The sequence below is a fragment of the Mobula hypostoma genome, chromosome 14 (assembly GCF_963921235.1).
Source record: "Mobula hypostoma chromosome 14, sMobHyp1.1, whole genome shotgun sequence".
NCBI classification, from domain to species: Eukaryota; Metazoa; Chordata; class Chondrichthyes; order Myliobatiformes; family Myliobatidae; genus Mobula; species Mobula hypostoma.
In genome coordinates this window covers 79,483,922-79,502,186 of record NC_086110.1, presented here as the reverse complement: position 1 = coordinate 79,502,186, position 18,265 = coordinate 79,483,922, and the positions used below count along the sequence as shown (strand labels likewise).

Genomic DNA, 18,265 nt, shown 5'->3' with positions numbered 1-18,265 from the left:
GAGCACCCCTATGGCGCCCCCTTTAACAATAAGTAAACCATTTTGAGTATGGGGGGGGGGAAAAGAGGGAGAACGACCTACCTGGGAAGCAACAGCGACCGTGCCTCTGGCACAGAGTCTGGCCCTGTGGCTCAGAAAGGTAGGGAACTGATGAGGATGGCAGCAGTGATTGGGAACTCTATAGTTGCGGGGGGGGGGAGGGGGGAGAGACAGATGCACGATTCTGTGGATGCAAAAAGGAAACACATATGGTAGTTTGCCTCCCAGGTGCTAGGGCCCACGATGTTTCTGAACACACCCACAATATCCAGAAAAGGGATGAGGTCCTGAAAACAGAATACAAGGAATTAAGAAGGAAGCTGAGAAACAGGACCTCAAGGGTAGTAATCTCCGGATTGCTGCCTGTGCCATGCAACAGTGAGTAGAAGGAGGTGGCAGATAAATGTGTGGCTACGAATTGGACCGGGGACAAATTCAGATTTCTGGATAAATGGGACCTTTTCTGGGGCAGGAATGCATTAAAGCCAAGGAAAGGGAAGTTGTATGATCATGAAACTTTAAAAATCTAACAAAAGGCAACTAAAAAAAGCTATAAAAAGAGAAAAGATGAAATACGAGGGCAAACTACTCAATAATATAAAGCAGGATACTAAAAGTTTTTTTCAGTTATATAAAGAGTAAAAGGGAGATGAGAGTTGATATAGGGACCACTGGAAAAGAATACTGATCAGATAGTAATGGGGGACAAAGAAATGGCAGATAAACTTAATGGGTACTAGGCATCTGTCTTCACTGTGGAAGACACCAACAGCGTGCCAGAGGACCCTGAGTGTCAGGGAGCAGGAGGGAGTGCCATTGCTATTACAAAGGAAGAAGTGCTAGGCAAACTCAAAGGTATTAAGGAGGATAAATCACCTGGACCAGATGGACTACATCCCAGAATTTTGAGAGAGGTTGCTGAAGAGTTAACGGATGCAATAGTCGTGATCTTTCAAGAATCACTTGATTCTGGCATGGTCCTGGAGGACTGGAAAATTGCAAATGTCACTCCACTCTTTAAGAAGGGAAGGAGGGAAAAGAAAGGAAATTACAGGCCAGTTAGCCTAACCTCAGTGGTTGGAAAAGTATGGGAGTCTATTATTGAGGATGAGGTTTCCAGGTACTTGGAGACGAATGATAAATTCAGTCAGTCGGCATGGTTTCTGTAAAGAGAAGACTTGCCTGACAAATCAGTTAGAATTCTTCAAGGAAGTAACAAGCAGGATGGACAAGGGAGAAGCAGTGGATGACATTTACATGGATTTTCAGAAGGTATTTGATAAGATGCCACACATGAGGCTGCTTAAAAAGATAAAATCCTATGGCATTACAGGAAAGATACTGGCATGGATAGAGGAATGGCTGACAAGCAGAAGGCAGCATGTGGGAATAAAAGGGGCCTTTTCTGGTTAGCTGCCAGTGACTAGTGGCGTTCCTCAAGGGTCAGCATTGGGACTGCTACTTTTCATATTGCTTGTCAATGATTTAGATAATGGAATTGATGGCTTTGTGGCAAAGTTTGCGGATGATACAAAGATAGGTGCAGGCATAGGTAAAGCTGAGGAAGAAATATGATTGGAGCAGGACCTAGACAAATTGGAAGAATGGGCAAAAAAAGTGGCAGATGAAATAGTGCTGCGAAATGTATGACAATGTATTTTGGTAAAAGGAACAATAGTGCAGCCTATTGGCGAGAAAATTCAAACATTAGAGGTACAGAGGGACTTGGGAGTCCTCTTGCAAGACTCCCAGAAGGTTAATTTACAGGTTGAGTCTGCAGTAAAGAAGGCAAATGCAATATCGGCATTTATTTCATGGTGAATAGAATATAAAAACAAGGAGATAATGCTGAGACTTTATAAGACACTAGTCAGACTGCACTTGGGAATATTTTTAACAGTTTTGGGCCCCACATCTCAGAAAGGATGTACTGTCATTGGAGAGTCCAGAGGAGGCTCACGAGGATGATTCCGGGAATGAAGATGTAACCCAGGTTAATTAAACCCAAAGACGCAATGTTAGAAAGCTCCACTTACGGAGGGATGAAAAACGAGGTTTACAGGTTTTTTTTTAAAAAAAAGAGAATTTGAAAAAAAAAACGGTATGCGCGAGTGGACGTGGCTGACACAGGCACAGACAAGGACAGAAATGCAGCAACCATTAGAAGCTGAAGACATGAACTGTTAGTAGTGAGTATCTTTACCCTACTAATTTGAAAACCTCAGGGTGAAACCACTGGAGGAGAGACAATTGCGATAAAAGCTTTATTGAAGCTATGGCTATAACATGCAACAGCTATTACAAGACAATTATCAGTAGAGATGAGTGTTCAAGATCCGTGCAGTCGGGAATTAGTTCTGTAAAATCATACCAAGGGATTTGGTCAAGTTTTTTGTACAAGTTTGTGAATTGACTTGCCGTGGATGATCAACTATTTCATTCCAATGAACCACGAAAGAAGATGGCAAGCTACCCAAGGTATGATGAACCAGTGCAGGAACGAAATGTGTAATGACGCAGAGGATTTAATACTCTGGATGTACAAGGTTATTTTCAGGCGAAGAATCTGAATTTGATTTTCTGCAAGAACTGATCATTTTTGCAAAGACTGATAACTTACTGAATGAGATTTACTTTGTTCAAAGGTTGTGATGTTGGTGAATTGTCGCGAAAGGAGTTAAAGTGTATATATAATTTTTGAATTTGAATTTAAACTTGTAGATATACTGCCTGGACCTGAAACTGAAGTTAACTATAATACTTAAGAATCGATCTAATTAGCTAGAGACGTTAGAGTAATAAAGGAATCTCACTGATTCTAATTAAAAAGGAATTTGTTTTGGTTTGATATCTAAGATTTGGAACCTAAACAGAATGTTGGAATTTTGAATTGTTCTTGCTCATGTAAATATTTTGTACATTTTTTTTTCTCTTATAAACAAACCTTATCTCTAGAAGTGTATGGTTTCTATTCACTGCTTCCTTGGAATACCTAGAATCTTCTGATGGCCTACTAGCACCTAATGTAGCACTATGTAATTTGATTTTCTCAAAGAATGTGGCAACTGGTCACGCGAGATAAGATTGGTGCTACACAGGAGTTAGTATATGAGGAGTGTCTGGCAGCTTTTGGCCTGTACTCACCGGAATTTAGAAGAATGTGGGAGAATCTCATTGAAACCTACCAAAGGTTGAAAGGACTAGATAAGGTGGATGTGGAGAGGATGTTTCCTCTGGTGGGGGTATCCAAAACCAGAGGATGCAGACTCAACATTGAGGGGCAACCTTTTAGGACAGAGGTAAGGTGGAATTTTTTTTAGCCAGAGAGTAGTGAATCTGTGGCATGCTCTGCCACAGACTGCAGTGGAGGCCAAGTCCGTGGGCATATCTAAAGCAGAAGTTGATGGTTTCCTGATTGGTCAGGGTATCAAAGGATATGACAAGAAGGCAGGTTTATGGAGTTGAGTGGATCAGCCATGATGGAATGGCGGAGCAGACTCGATAAGCTGAATGGCCTAATTCTGTTCCTATGTGTTATGATCTTAAGGAGAGGGGAATCATGGTTGGGATCAGGTAAAGAAGGAGGGGAGGGAGTGGGAAGCACCAGTGACATTCGATATTGATCAATAAACCAAGTGCTTGGAATCAAATGACTTTGCCTGGTGTCTCCACCTACGCCATCCCTTGCTTCTGGCACTCCTTCTCTGCCACACGTCCCATACCCCTCCTGCGGTGTCTCAACTTCCTCTGCTCCTGCCAAATTTATAAACATGCTTTGCACTCCATGTTAACAAATACAGTACTGTGCTAAAGTCTAGCAATATATTTGTGCCCAAGACTTTTGCAAAGTACTATACGACAAATGAGAGTGGTTAATCTGAATCATTGGAAGCAAACCAGAGCAGACCAGTTACAGGCAGAGAAATGGTTCACTTACCTCATTCACAGTCAATGACATCACATCACACTTGGTGACAGGATGTGTTTTCAGCAGAGTGCCTGTCTTCCAATCCCAGAACTGTATTTTCCCCAATGAGTCTGCACTTACAATGGAGTAATCACTCAGAAAACTGATGCTCCATATCACACATTTTTTATTGTAATAAACTTTATCACCTCGATCCACATGAATATGGCGTGTGCAGTGACCTGCAGAGAACAAATGATATCATCACAACCAATCACAGGGTTATTATCACTGATTTTTAACGCAAAATTAGTTGTGTTGTGGCAATGGAAGACATAAAAATTACTACATGTTGCAAGAGTGATAAATATTGCAAAAAAAAAACCACGGACCATTCAGAAATCTAATGGCAGTGAGGAAAAAGCTGTTTCTGAACTGTTGAGTGTGTGTCTATGGAATCCTGAACCTCCTTCCTGATGAAAGCAACAAGATGAGGGCCTGAGCAACACCCACAATACGCTGGAGGAACTCAGCAGGTCAGGCAGCATCAGTGGAAAAGATCGGTCAACATTTCGGCCGAAACATCGACCAATCTTTTCCACTGATGCTGCCCGACCTGCTGAGTTCCTCCAGTGCGTTGTGAGTGTTGCTTTGACCCCAGCATCGGCAGATTATTTTGTGTTTAAGATGAGGGCCTGCCTCATTTTCACTGTCCCAATCAGTGGCAGGAGCAGAGCACAGCAATGAGGTTTCTTGCAGGTCGGTGATGCTGGTTTAAAAGGAGCTTCACGGGTGTTCAGGTTTATTCTGGTGGACCAATCAGCTGTGGGTGCAGAGCACAGCGATTTAAAAGAAGTACAGAAGGGACAATCGGGGTGGCCAGTGGTGAGAGTAGGAGTGTCAGGCATTTGCTCAGAGGTCCTTGGCTCAGAAGAGGCATTGGCTCTGGGCAAGTTTCTCTGAAGGTTCCCTTTTTTTCCCCCTCCTCTGCATGAAGTGCATCCAGCTGCAGCTCCTTGAAGACCATGTTAGGTATCTGGAGCAGCAGCTGGATGAACTTTGGCTTCTACGGCACAGTGAGGAGATCATCGATGAGAGTCCCGAGGAAATAGTCACTCCGAAGTTGCAGGAGATGAGTAGCTGGGTAACTGTCAGGAGAAATGGAAATGTGAATAGGCATTTAGCGGAGTGCATGCCTGTGGCCATTCCCCTCAATAAGTATACTGTTTTGAATACTGTTGTGGGGGAGAACCTCCCTGGGGGATCCCATGGAGACTGGGTTACTGGCACTGAGCATAGGTCCATGGTGCAGAAGGGAAAGAGAGAGAAGAGGGGAAGGGTAGTGACAAGGCACTCAATAGTCAGAGGAACAGATGGGAGATTCTGTGGACATGAACGGGACACCCAGATGGTATGTTGCCTCCCAGGTGCCAAGGTCAGGTATGTCTCGGACTGTGTCTACATCATTTTAGAGAGGGAGGGAGAACAGCCAGATGTCTTGGTACATATTGGTGCCAATGACATAGGAAGGGAAAAAAAAAAGAGGTCCCAAAGAGAAAATTTAGTGAATTAGGCAGAAAGCTGAGAAGCAGGACCTCAAGGATAGTAAGTTTGAGCCAAAAGCCAGTGAGGGTAGACAGGATGATTTGGCAGAGAAATGCGTGGTTGTGAAGCTGATGCAGGGAGCAGTGCTTCAGGTTCTTGGATCATTGGGATCACCTCAAGAGGAAGGTATGACCTGTACAAACGGGACGAGTTACACCTGAACCTGAGAGGAAGCAATATTCTTGCAGGTAGGTTTATTTTAGAGCTGCTGGGGAGGGTTTAATTTAATTTGGCAGGGGGTTGGGAACCAGAGTGAAGGGATTCAGGATAGGATGGATAGTAAAAAAGATAGCATGCAGTCAGACGGTCAGTAAGGACAGGCAGATGATGGGACGTAATTGCAGCCAGCAGGGTGAGTATGAGTGCATTAGGGATGCAGAATCAAAAAGGGTATGAAATACAGTAGTTAAAGTGTGATATCTCAATGCACAGATATAAGAAATAAGATGGATAATCGTGTTGCTCTATTACAAATCATCAGGTATGATGTTGTGGCCATTACTAAATCACGGCTGAAGGATGGTTGTAGTTGGGAGCTGAATGTCCAAGGTTACATGTTGTATCGGAGGGACAGGAAGGTAGGCAGAGGGGGTGGCTTGGCTCTGCTGGTAAAGAATGGCATCAAATCGTTACAAAAATATGACATAGGATCAGAAGATGTTGAAACCTTGTGGGTTGAGTTAAGAAACTCAAGGGCAAAAGGACCCTGATGGCAGTTATATACAGGCCTCCCAACAGTATCTGGGATGTGGACCACAGAAAACAAGGGGAAACAGAAAAGCCATGTCAAAAGGACAATGTTATAATAATCATGAGAGATTCTAATGTGCAGGTCGATTGGGAAAAACAGGTTGGTAATGGACCTCAAGAGAGCGAGTTTGTTGAATGCCTACGAGATGGCTTTTAAGAGCAGTTTGTCGTTCAGCCTACTAGGGGATCAACTATACTGGATTGCATGTTATGTAATGCTCTGGAGGCAATTAGGGAGAACATGGAACATAGAAATCTACAGCACATTACAGACCTTTTAGCACACAATGTTGTGCTGACCATGTAACCTAAGGTACATGGTTGTATTAAGGTAAAAGAACTCTTAGGAGCCAGTGATCACAACATGAATGAGTTCAACTTCAAATCTGATAGGGAGAAAGTAAAGTCTGACATAGCAGTATTGCAGTGGAGTTAAGGAAATTACAGCTGTATGCGAAAAGAGTTGGAAAAAAAATGAGGAAGGAGCAGGTTAGATGCATTTCAAAAACTAAGAAGTAATTAAATGGCAAAATAGTATAAATGTGACTGACAAAGGAAGTCAAAGCTAATGCAAAAGCCAAAGGGAGGGCATACAACAAAGCAAAAGTTAGCAGGAAGATAGAGGACTGGGAGGCTTTTCAAAACTTAAGAGACCAACAAAAAGAATCTTTAGGAGGGAAAAGATGAAATATGAAAGCAAGCTAGCAAATAATATCAAAGTGGATAGTAAAATAAAAGATGAGAGTGGATATTTGACTGCTAGAAAATGAAACTGGAAAAATAATAACAGGCGACAAGGAGATGGCAGATGAACTAAATGAGTATTTTGCATCAGGCTTCAATGTGGAAGACATTAGCAGTGTGCCAGATGTTGAAGAGAGTGATGGAGGAGAAGTGAGTGCAGTTACTACTACAAGGGAGAAGATACTGAAAAAGCTGAAAGACCTAAAGGTACATAAGTCACCCAGACCAGATGAACTGCACCCGAAGGTTCTGCAAGAGATAGCGACAGAGATTATGGAGGCATTAGTGAAGCTCTTTCAAAAATCATTGGACCCTGGCATGGTGTCAGAGGACTGGAAAATTGCAGATGTCACTCCACTCTTTAAGAAAGGAGGAAGGCAGCAAAAAGGAAGTTATAGACCAGTTAGCCTGACCTCAATGGTTGGGAAGATGTTGGAGTCAACTGTTAAAGATGAGGTTATGGAGTACTTCTGGACAAGATAAGACAAAATCAGCATGGTTTCCTTAAGGAAAAATCTTGTGTGACAAACCTGCTGGTATTCTTTGAGCAGGTTACAAGTAGGATAGATAGAGGGGATGCAGTGGACATTGTATATTTTGAACTTTCAGAAGGCCTTTGACAAGGTACCACTCACGAGGTTGCTTACCAAGTTAACAGTCCATGGTATTACAGGCAGCACCAGCAATTTTTATGTGTGTTGTTTTAAATTCCAGCATCTGCAGATTTCCTCGTGTATGGTATTACAGGGAAGTTTTGGTATGGTTAGAGCATTTGCTGATTGGTAGGAGGCAGCGAGTGGGAATGAAAGGATCCTTTTCTGGTTGCCTGCCAGTGACCAGTGGTGTTCAGCAGGGGTCTGTTCTGAGACCCCTCCTCTTTGTGATTTTTATAAATAATCTGGATGAAAAAGTAGAAGAGTAGGTTAGTAAGTTTGCTGATGACACAAAGGTGTAGATAGACTGGAGGGTGTCAGAGGTTATAGCAGGACATCAACAGGATGCAGAACTGGGCTAAGAAGTGACAGATGGAGTTGAACCCAGATGAGTGTGAAGTGGGTCATTTTGGTAGGTCAAATTTGAAGGCGGAATATAATATTAAACATAAGACTCTTGGCAGTGTGGAGGGTCAGACAGATCTTGGGGTCCGTGTCCATTGTCAACCTGTGCAGTAGCTTTGAGTGTCCAATACTGTTAAGAAGGTGTACAGTGTGTTGGCCTTCATCAATAGTGGGACAGAGTTCAAGAGCCGTGAGGTAATGTTACAGTTATATAAGACCTTGGTTAGACTCCACTTGGAGTATTGTGCTCAGTTCTGGTCAGCTCACTGCAGGAAGGATGCAGATACTATAGAAAAAGCACAGAGGAGAATTACAAGGATGTTTCCTGGATTCAAGAGCATGTTTTATGAAAATAGTTTGAGTGAACTTGGCCTTTTTTCCTTGGAGTGACAGAGGACCAGAGGTGACTTGATACAGGTGTATAAAATGATGAGAGGCATTGATTGTGTAGATAGCCATAGACTTTTTCCCAGGGCTGAAATGGCTAATACGAGGGGCTATAGTTTTAAGGCGCTAGGAAATAGGTACAGCGAGGATGTCAGGAGTAATTTTTTCACACAGACTGGTGGGTGTGTGGAATGCACTGCCAGCAATGGTGGTAGAGGTGATACAATAGGGTCTTTTAAGAGACTCAAAGATAGGTACATACAGCTAAGAAAAGTTCAGGGCTATGCGACAAGGACATTCCAGACATTTTCTAGAGTAGGTTACATGGTCGGCATAACACTATGGGCTGAAGGGCCTGTAATAAGCTGTAGATGTCTGTGTTCTATGTTCAGTGCTTAAGCGGAGTAATGGAATGGGAAAGAGTTGGCCGAAGTAAATTGGAAGGAGATGCTGGCAGGGATGACAGCAAAGCAGTAATAAAGCAAGTTTCTGGGAAAAATGAGGAAGGTGCAGGATAGATGTATTCCAGTAACAAAGAAATACTCAAATGGCAAAATAGTACAACCATGGCTGACAAGGGAAATCAAAGCTAATGTAAATACAAAAGACAGAGCATACAACAAAACAAAAATTAATGGGAAGACAGAGGATTGGGAAGCTTTTAAAAACCAACAGAGATCAAGTAAAAGAATCACGGGGAGGGAAAAGATGAAATATGACAGCGCAATATCAAAGTGGATAGTAAAGGATTTTTCCAAGTATGTAAAAGACAAGAGAGATGAAAGTGGATATAGGACTGCTAGAAAATGAAGCAAGGGAAATCATAATGGGGACGATGAGATGGCAGATGAACTAATTCTGTATTTTGCACCAGTCTTCACTGTGGAAGAAACTAGCAGTGTGCCAGATGTTAAAGGGTGCGAGGGAACAGAAGTGAATGCAGTTATTGTTACAGAGGAAAAGGTGCTCAAAAAGCTGAAAAACCTAAGGATACACCCGTCAGCCAAACCAAATGAATTACACCCTAGGGTTCTGAAAGAAGTAGCGGTAGAGATTGTGAAGACATTAGTAATAATCTTTCAAAAAAATCATTGGACTCTGGCGTGGTGCCAGAGGACTGGAAAACTGCAAATGTACCTCCACTCTTTAAGAAAGGAGGAGGGCAGAAAAAAGGAAATTTATAGATCAGTTAGCCTGACCTCAGAGATGGGGAAGATGCTGGAGTCAATTATTAAGGATGAGCTTACAGAGTCGTCGTCGTGGCTATCCCTCGAGGTCGAGGATGATGGTCTTCATTCTGTTGATCTACTTATGGGCTCTCAAGTGGCTTATGAGACCAAGTCCAAGAGTACTTGGTGACACAAGACAAGATAGGACAAAGTCCATAGGGTTTTCTTAACTCTGATGAACCTGTTAGAATTCTTTGAGGAGGTTACATGTAGAATAGATAAAAAATGATGCAGTGTATGTTGTATATTTGGACTTTCAGAAGGCCTTTGACGAGATGCCACACATGAGGCTGCTTCGCAAATTAAGAGCCCATGGTATTACACGAAAATTACTGGCATGATTAGAGCATTGGCTGATTGGTAGGAGGCAGCGAGTGGAAATAAAAAGATCCTTTTCTGTTTGCCTGCCAGTGACTAGTGGTGTTTGCAAGGATCAGTGTTGGGACTGCTTTTTATGCTGTATACCAATGATTTAGATGATGGGATAGCTGGCTTTTATTGCAAAGATTGCAGATGATATGAAGATTGGTTCGGGGGTAGGTAGTGTTGAGGAAACTAATGGGTTGCAGAGGGACTTAGACAGATTAGGAGAATGGGCAAGAAAATGGCAAATAAAATGCAACGTTGGAAAATGCACGGTCATACACTTTGGTAGTAGAAATAAATGTACAGACTATTTTCTAAATGGGGAGAAAATCCAAAAATCTGAGATGCAAAGGGACTTGGGAGTCCTTATGCATAACACCCTAAAGGTTTACTTGGAGATCGAGCCGGTGGTGAGGCAGGCAAATGCAATGTTAGCATTCATTTCAAGAGGTCTAGGGTAAAAGAGCAGGGACGTGATGCTGAGCCTTTATAAGGCTCTGGTGAGGCCTCACCTTGAGTATTGTGAATAGTTTTGGGCTCCTCATCTGAAAAAAGATGTGCTTTCATTGGAGGTGGTTCAGAGGTTCATAAGGATGATTCTGGGAATGGAAGTATTATTATATAAAGAACGTTTGATGGTTCTAGGTCTGTACTCACTGGAATTTAGAAGAATCTCATCAAAACATTCCGAATATTGGAAGGCCTAGACAGAGTAGATGTGGAAAGGATGTTTCCCATGTTGGGAGAGTCTGGGACAAGAGGGCACAGCCTCATGATAAAGCAGCGCCCATTTAAAACAGGCATGGAGAAATTTCTTTAGCCAGAAGGTGGTGAATTTGTGGAGTTTGTTAACACAGGCAGCTGTGGAAGCCAGGTCGTCTGGTGTATTTAAGGCAGAGATTGATAGGTTCTTGATAGGACATGGTATCAAAGGTTACGGGCAGAAGGCCAGGGTGAGGGGATGCGGAGGGAAAAAAGGATCAGCCATGATTGAATGGCGGACCAGACTCGATGGGCCAATGGCCTAATTCTACTCCTATGTCTTATGGTCTCAGAAGGTGAGGGTGCTTAGTGATTGATGACGCCTTTTGAAGATTTCCCTGATGATGGGGAGAGTCGCGGCATGAAGCTGGCTGACTTTACAACCCTGTACAGACTTGTGATCCTGTTCATGAAGCCTCCAAAACAGGTGGTAATTCAACCAGTATATGACTGAATGTAACATCTACAGAAACTTACACGCCTCTTTTGTAACAGACCAAAACTCCTCAAACTCCTAACAAGGTAGGGCTGCTGCTGTCTTCATGATTGCATCAACAGATTTGCCAAGATGTTAACAAATCATAGAGCAGTATGGCAAGGGAACAGGCTTTCGGCCCATGGTGATGTATCAAGCAAGTGAAATTAGCCAACACAATGTCCATATCCTTCAATTTTCCTCACATTCGTGTGCCTTATCTAAACATCCCTTAAAACTCTCTAATGTACCTGGCTCTATCACCACCCTAGGCAGTACCTTCCAGGCACCCAGTACTCTGCATAAAAAAAACCTTGACCCTCATACCTCCTTTAAAATTACTCCCCTCTCACCTTAAATGCACGCTCTCTGGTATTGGACATTTCAACTATTTCAACCCTGGGGAAAAAGATACAGTCTACTCAATCTATGTTGACGCCCAGGAACTTGAACATGCTCATCCTTTCGACCACTGACCCTTCAACAAGCACTGGATTGTTTTCTCCTGACCTCCCTTTTATGAAGTCCAAAATCAATTTCTTGTTCTTGTTCATTCAGCCAGAGACTCATTCCACCGAGATGCAGCACAGAGCATCATAGGAAGTCATTCCTGCCTGTGGTCATCAAACTTTACAACTCCTCCCTTGGGGGGGGGGGGGGTCAGACACCCTGAGCCAATAGGCTGGTCCTGGACTTATTTCCTGGCATAATTTATAGATCATAGAATAGTACAGCACAGTCCAGGCCCTTCGGCCCACAATGTTGTGCCAACCCTCAAACCCTGCCTCCCATATAAGCCCCCACCTTAAATTCCTCCATATACCTGTCTAGTAGTCTCTTAAACTTCACTAGTGTATCTGCCTCCACCACTGACTCAGGCAGTGCATTCCATGCACCAACCACTCTCTGAGTAAAAAACCTTCCTCTAATATCCCCCTTGAACTTCCCACCCCTTACCTTAAAGCCATGTCCTCTTGTATTGAGCAGTGGTGCCCTGGGGAAGAGGCACTGGCTAGCCACTCTATCTATTCTTCTTATTATCTTGTATACCTCTAATTTACATATTACTATTTAACTATTTATGGTTTTATTACTATTTAATTATTTATGGTGCAACTGTAACGAAAACCAATTTCCCCCGGGATCAGTAAAGTATGACTATGACTACTATTGAGTGTGAAGTTAATGTTGCAACAGCAACCTGCCAGCATATCTCACTATCTGCTTCCTCATTTTACCAACAGTGGTGTTATTCGCAAATTTATAAATAGCTTTTGAGTTATCAAGAGATGGCACATAGTTATGAGTGCAGAGCAGGTGTTCCCAACCTGAGGTCCAGAGACCACTCAGTTAATGGCAGGGTCAATGCATAAAAAAGGCTGGGAACCCCAGGTGTAGAGAGAGTAGAGCAGTGGGCTACGTACACATCCAAGATGCACAGTTATAGAAACATAGAAACATAGAAAATAGGTGCAGGAGTAGGCCATTCGGCCCTTCGAGCCTGCACCGCCATTCATTATGATCATGGTTGATCATCCAACTCAGAACCCAGCCTTCCCTCCATACCCCCTGACCCCTGTAGCCACAAGGGCCATATCTAACTCCCTCTTAAACATAGCCAATGAACTGGCCTCAACAGTTTGCTGTGGCAGAGAATTCCACAGATTCACCACTCTCTGTGTGAAGAAGTTTTTCCTAATCTCGGTCCTAAAAGGCTTCCCCTCTATCTTCAAACTGTGACCCCTTGTTCTGGACCTCCCCAACATCGGGAACAATCTTCCCACATCTAGCCTGTCCAATCCCTTTAGGATCTTATACGTTTCAATCAGATCCCCCCTCAATCTTCTAAATTCCAACGAGTACAAGCCCAGTTCATCCAGTCTTTCTTCATATGAAAGACCTGCCATCCCAGGAATCAATCTGGTGAACCTTCTTTGTACTCCCTCTATGGCAAAGATGTCTTTCCTCAGATTAGGGGACCAAAACTGCACACAATACTCCAGGTGTGGTCTCACCAAGGCCTTGTACAACTGCAGTAGTACCTCCCTGCTCCTGTACTCGAATCCTCTCGCTATAAATGCCAGCATACCATTCGCCTTTTTCACCACCTGCTGTACCTGCATGCCCACTTTCAATGACTGGTGTATAATGACACCCAGGTCTCGTTGCACCTCCCCTTTTCCTAATCGGCCACCATTCAGATAATAATCTGTTTTCCTATTTTTGCCACCAAAGTGGATAACTTCACATTTATCCACATTAAATTGCATCTGCCATGAGTTTGCCCACTCACCCAACCTATCCAAGTCACCCTGCATCCTCTTAGCATCCTCCTCACTGCTAACACTGCCACCCAGCTTCGTGTCATCTGCAAACTTAGAGATGCTGCATTTAATTCCCTCATCCAAGTCATTAATATATATTGTAAACAACTGGGGTCCCAGCACTGAGCCTTGCGGTACCCCACTAGTCACCGCCTGCCATTCTGAAAAGGTCCCGTTTATTCCCACTCTTTGCTTCCTGCCTGCTAACCAATTCTCCACCCACACCAATACCTTACCCCCAATACCGTGTGCTTTAAGTTTGCACACTAATCTCCTGTGTGGGACCTTGTCAAAAGCCTTTTGAAAATCCAAATATACCACATCCACTGGTTCTCCCCTATCCACTCTACTAGTTACATCCTCAAAAAATTCTATGAGATTCGTCAGACATGATTTTCCTTTCACAAATCCATGCTGACTTTGTCCGATCATTTCACCGCTTTCCAAATGTGCTGTTATCACATCCTTGATAACTGACTCCAGCAGTTTCCCCACCACCGACGTTAGGCTAACCGGCCTATAATTCCCCGGTTTCTCTCTCCCTCCTTTTTTAAAAATTGGGGTTACATTAGCCACCCTCCAATCCTCAGGAACTAGTCCAGAATCTAACGAGTTTTGAAAAATTATCACTAATGCATCCACTATTTCTTGGGCTACTTCCTTAAGCACAGTTTTCCTTATGAGTGTAGAGAGTAGAGCAGAGGGCTATGCACCTGCGTTGACTTCAGTGAGGTTATTAATAATTCACATTAATTCTTGTCTTCCGATAAGAAACATATGAGAACTCAGCTAAATATAACCAATAAAACCGACAATGTCCCAGAACAAACACAGGTTAGTGAATTAATTGACAGTATTTAAACCATCAAAAAAAATTATAAATTTTTGTCTTTGTGATTCTTATATTATCTCTCAAAACTCTGACAGGACATCTTAATCAGGTGGAGAAAGCTTTCACCATTCACATGAACCTAGAAATATTCACTCTGCCAGTTCTAACTCCAAGGTGCAGGGTGGGACACACTGACCATGAGGAGCTTCTTAAACCAAAAGCAGTTTGCAACATTCACACCTCCTTCAAAGAACATTGACTAAAGCCAGCAGATATTATCCCAGTAATACAGCAGCTTACCAGACTTCACATCGAAAACCCGAATAGAACCAAGTGACCCCGTCACAATCATTTTGCCTGATTTGTGCCAGGCTAGGGAAATTACACGACCTGTAAAAGAGAAAGAATCCATCACATATTGTGCCCATCCATTAAAACATAGTGCAAAGAGCTTAGTGTCAATGCTAGCTCTTTACTTCATAAACATCCTTACTCTTTATAACAATGCAAGTCTTATGTTTCCCAAGTTTCCCCTTCTGAAAATTAGAATTGAACCTGAAATAGAAACAGAAAATTTTGGAAACTGTCAACAAGTCAGGCAGAATCTGATGAGTGTTTCCAGCATTCTGTTTTCATTCTAGACAAAATTATCTTCTAATACTTGATCTGTAGACCTAAAGGTTATGGGTTAAAGTACACATCTAACTACTGCTTAAATATTGCATACTCAGATCTGCTCTCCCTACTTAAAGTTTTACCTCTTAGCTTATACTACTTATCCAAAGCCACTTAAAACAAATCACTTCAAATGCACTAATATTTTGCTTATGCTTTTGAAACCTCTTTCTGAACATGGCGAATAGGAAAGGTTGAGAGAGATATGGGCCAAATGCAGACAAATGGGACTAGCTCAGGAAAGCACCTTGGTCAGCATGGATGAGTTGGCCTGAATGGCCTGTTCCTAGTCTGTATAATCCTATGACTTCTACATATTAGTAATTTGGTTTATTGTCACCAGTACCAAGTTACAATGAAAAACTTGTCCTGCACGGCATTCACATAGATCAATTCATGACAACAGTGCATTAAGTAAAGTAAAGACCATACGGAGCATAAAGATAGTAAGTAAAGACCAGAAGCAGAATTAGGCCATTTGGCCCAGAGTCTGCTCCACCATTTCATCATGGCTGATCCATTTTCCTCCTCAGTCCTAGTTTCCTGCCTCCTCCCCATATCCCTTCATGTCCTGACCAATCAAGAATCTAGCAACCTCTGCCTCAAATAGAATCCAGCAACTTCACCTCCACAGCCGCCTGCAGCAACAAATTCAACAGATTCACTACTCTCTGACTGAAGAAATCCCTCCTCATCTCTGATCTAAAGATGCTCTTCTATGCTGAGGCAGTGTCTACTGGCCTTAAGACTGTCCCACTATAGGAAACAACCTCTCCACATCCACTCTATAAAGGCCTGTCACCATTCAATATATTTCAATGAGGTCCACTCCTTATTCTTCTGAATTCCAGTGAGTAGAGGCCCAGAACCATCAAACACTCCTCATATGACAAGCCCTTCAATCCTGGAATCAATTTTGTGAACCTCCTTAGAACCCTCTCCAAAGTCAGCACATCCTTTCTTAGATAAGGGGCTCATAACTGCTCACAATACTTCAAGTAAGACCTCACCAGTGCCTCATAAAACCTCAACATTCCATCCTTGCTTTAATATTGTAGTTCTCTCGAAACGAATACTAACGTGGTATTTGCCTTCCTCACCGACTCAACCCACAAATTAACCTTCAGGGAATCCTGCATGAGGACTCTCAAGTGCCTTTGCAACTCAGATTTTTGAATTTTCTCTCCATTTAGAAAATAGTCTACCGTTTTTTTTCTTCTACCAAGGTGCCTGACCATACACTTCCTGACACTGTATTCCCTCTGCCACTTCTTTGCTCATTCTCCTAATCTATAAGTTCATCTGCAGACTCTCTACTTCCTTAAAACTACCTCACTCTCCACCTGTTTTCATATCACCTGCAATCATTGACATACAACGAAAAAGGAATCGATGGAACACCACTAGTCACCAGCAGCCAGCCAGAAAGGGCTCCCTTTATTCCCACTCTTTGCCTCCTGCCAATGAGCCATTGCTTTATCCATACTAGAATCCTTCCTGTAATATGACAGGCTTATGAAGCAGCCTCTTGAGTGGCACCTTGTCAAATCATTGTCATCAGTAGGTCGCATCTGGAATTTTCCAGTTGGCGGACGATTTCCCTCCACACCACTCTGACATATTGGGAAATCATGTACGTGGCAAGTTACAGCAGTGGTTTGCCATTGCCTTCTGCCGAACTTGTCAAATACCTTCTTAAAATCCAAGTACACAACATCAACCAATTCTCCTTTGTCTATACTGCTTGTTATTTCTTCAAAGAATTCCAACAGATTTCTCAGGCAAGATTTTCCCTTGCGGAAACTATGTTGACTAAGGCCTATTTTATCATGTGCCTCCAAGTACCCTGAGACCTCATCCTTCATAATCAACTTCAACATCTTCCCAACCCCAGACTTAGACTAACTGGCCTATACGTAGTTTCTTTTCTTCTTGAAGAGTGAAGAGATAGTTGCAATCTTCCATTCTTCCAAAACCATTCCAGAACCTGATGATTCTTGAAAGATCATTACAAATGTCTCCACTATCTCTTCAGCCACCTCATTCAGAACCTTGGGATGTACACCTTCTGGTCCAGGTGACTTTGAACCTTTCAGATTTCCAAGAACCTTCTCTCTGGTATTATGGTTAGGGTTACCATACCAAATGTCACCCCACTCTTTAAGAGAGGAATTGAAAAGAAAGGAAATTAAAGGACAGTTTGCCTAACCCCAGTGGTCAGGAAACTGTTGGAGGCTATTATTAAGGATGAAGTTTCAGCATACTAATGATAAAATAAATCAAAGTCAGCATGGTTCTGTAACAAGGAGAGTGGACAAAGGAGAGGCAGTGGATGTAATTTACATGGATTTTCAGAAGGCATTTGATAAGGTGCCACAAATGAGGCTGCTTAAGATAAAATCCATGTCATTACAGGAATAATATTGGCATAGAGGAATGGCTGACAGGAGACAGCGAGTGTGAATAAAGGGGGCCTTTTCTGGTTGGTAGCCAGTGACAAGTGGTGTTCCTTAGGGGTCAGTATTGGGGCCGCTACTTTTCATATTGTTTGTCAATAATTTAGATCATGTAATTGATAGCTTTGTTGCAAAGTTTACGGATGATACGAAGATAGGTGGAGGGGTAGGTAGTGCTGAGGAAGCAATGTGATTGCAGCAGGACTTAGACAAATTGGAAGAATGGACAAAAAAGTGGCAAATGGAATACAGTGTTTGGAAATTTGAGATAATACATTTTGGTAAAAGGAACAATAGTGCGGACTATCATCTAAATGGGGAGAAAATTCAAACATCAGAGGTGCAGAGGGACTTGGGAGTCCTCGTACAAGACCCCCAGAAGTCAATTTACAGGATGAGTCTGTGGTAAAGGACGGAAATGCAATGCTGGCATTTATTTCAAAGCAGAATATAATATAAAAGCAAGGAGATAATGCTGAGGCTTTATGAGACAGTCAGGCCATACTTGGAGTTTTGGGTCCCACATCTCAAAAAGGACATGTTATCATTGGAGAGCGTCCCAGAGAGGTTCATGAAGATGATTTCAGGAATGAAGGGGTTAACATATGATATGAATTTGGCAGTTTTGGGCTTGTATTCATTGGAATTTAGAAAAG

General features: G+C 42.6%; 1 protein-coding gene across 1 annotated transcript in view; it reads right to left on the bottom strand.

Annotated features, from left to right (window-relative positions):
• utp4 (UTP4 small subunit processome component) overlaps positions 1-18,265 on the bottom strand; it is a 100,853-nt gene that overhangs the window by 72,117 nt on the left and 10,471 nt on the right. The window contains exons 4-5 of the mRNA XM_063067294.1: positions 14,779-14,868; positions 3,977-4,188 (exon numbers count right to left, since the gene is read on the bottom strand). Coding sequence (XP_062923364.1) covers positions 3,977-4,188; positions 14,779-14,868 — 302 coding nt within the window. The remainder of the gene's footprint in view (positions 1-3,976; positions 4,189-14,778; positions 14,869-18,265) is intronic.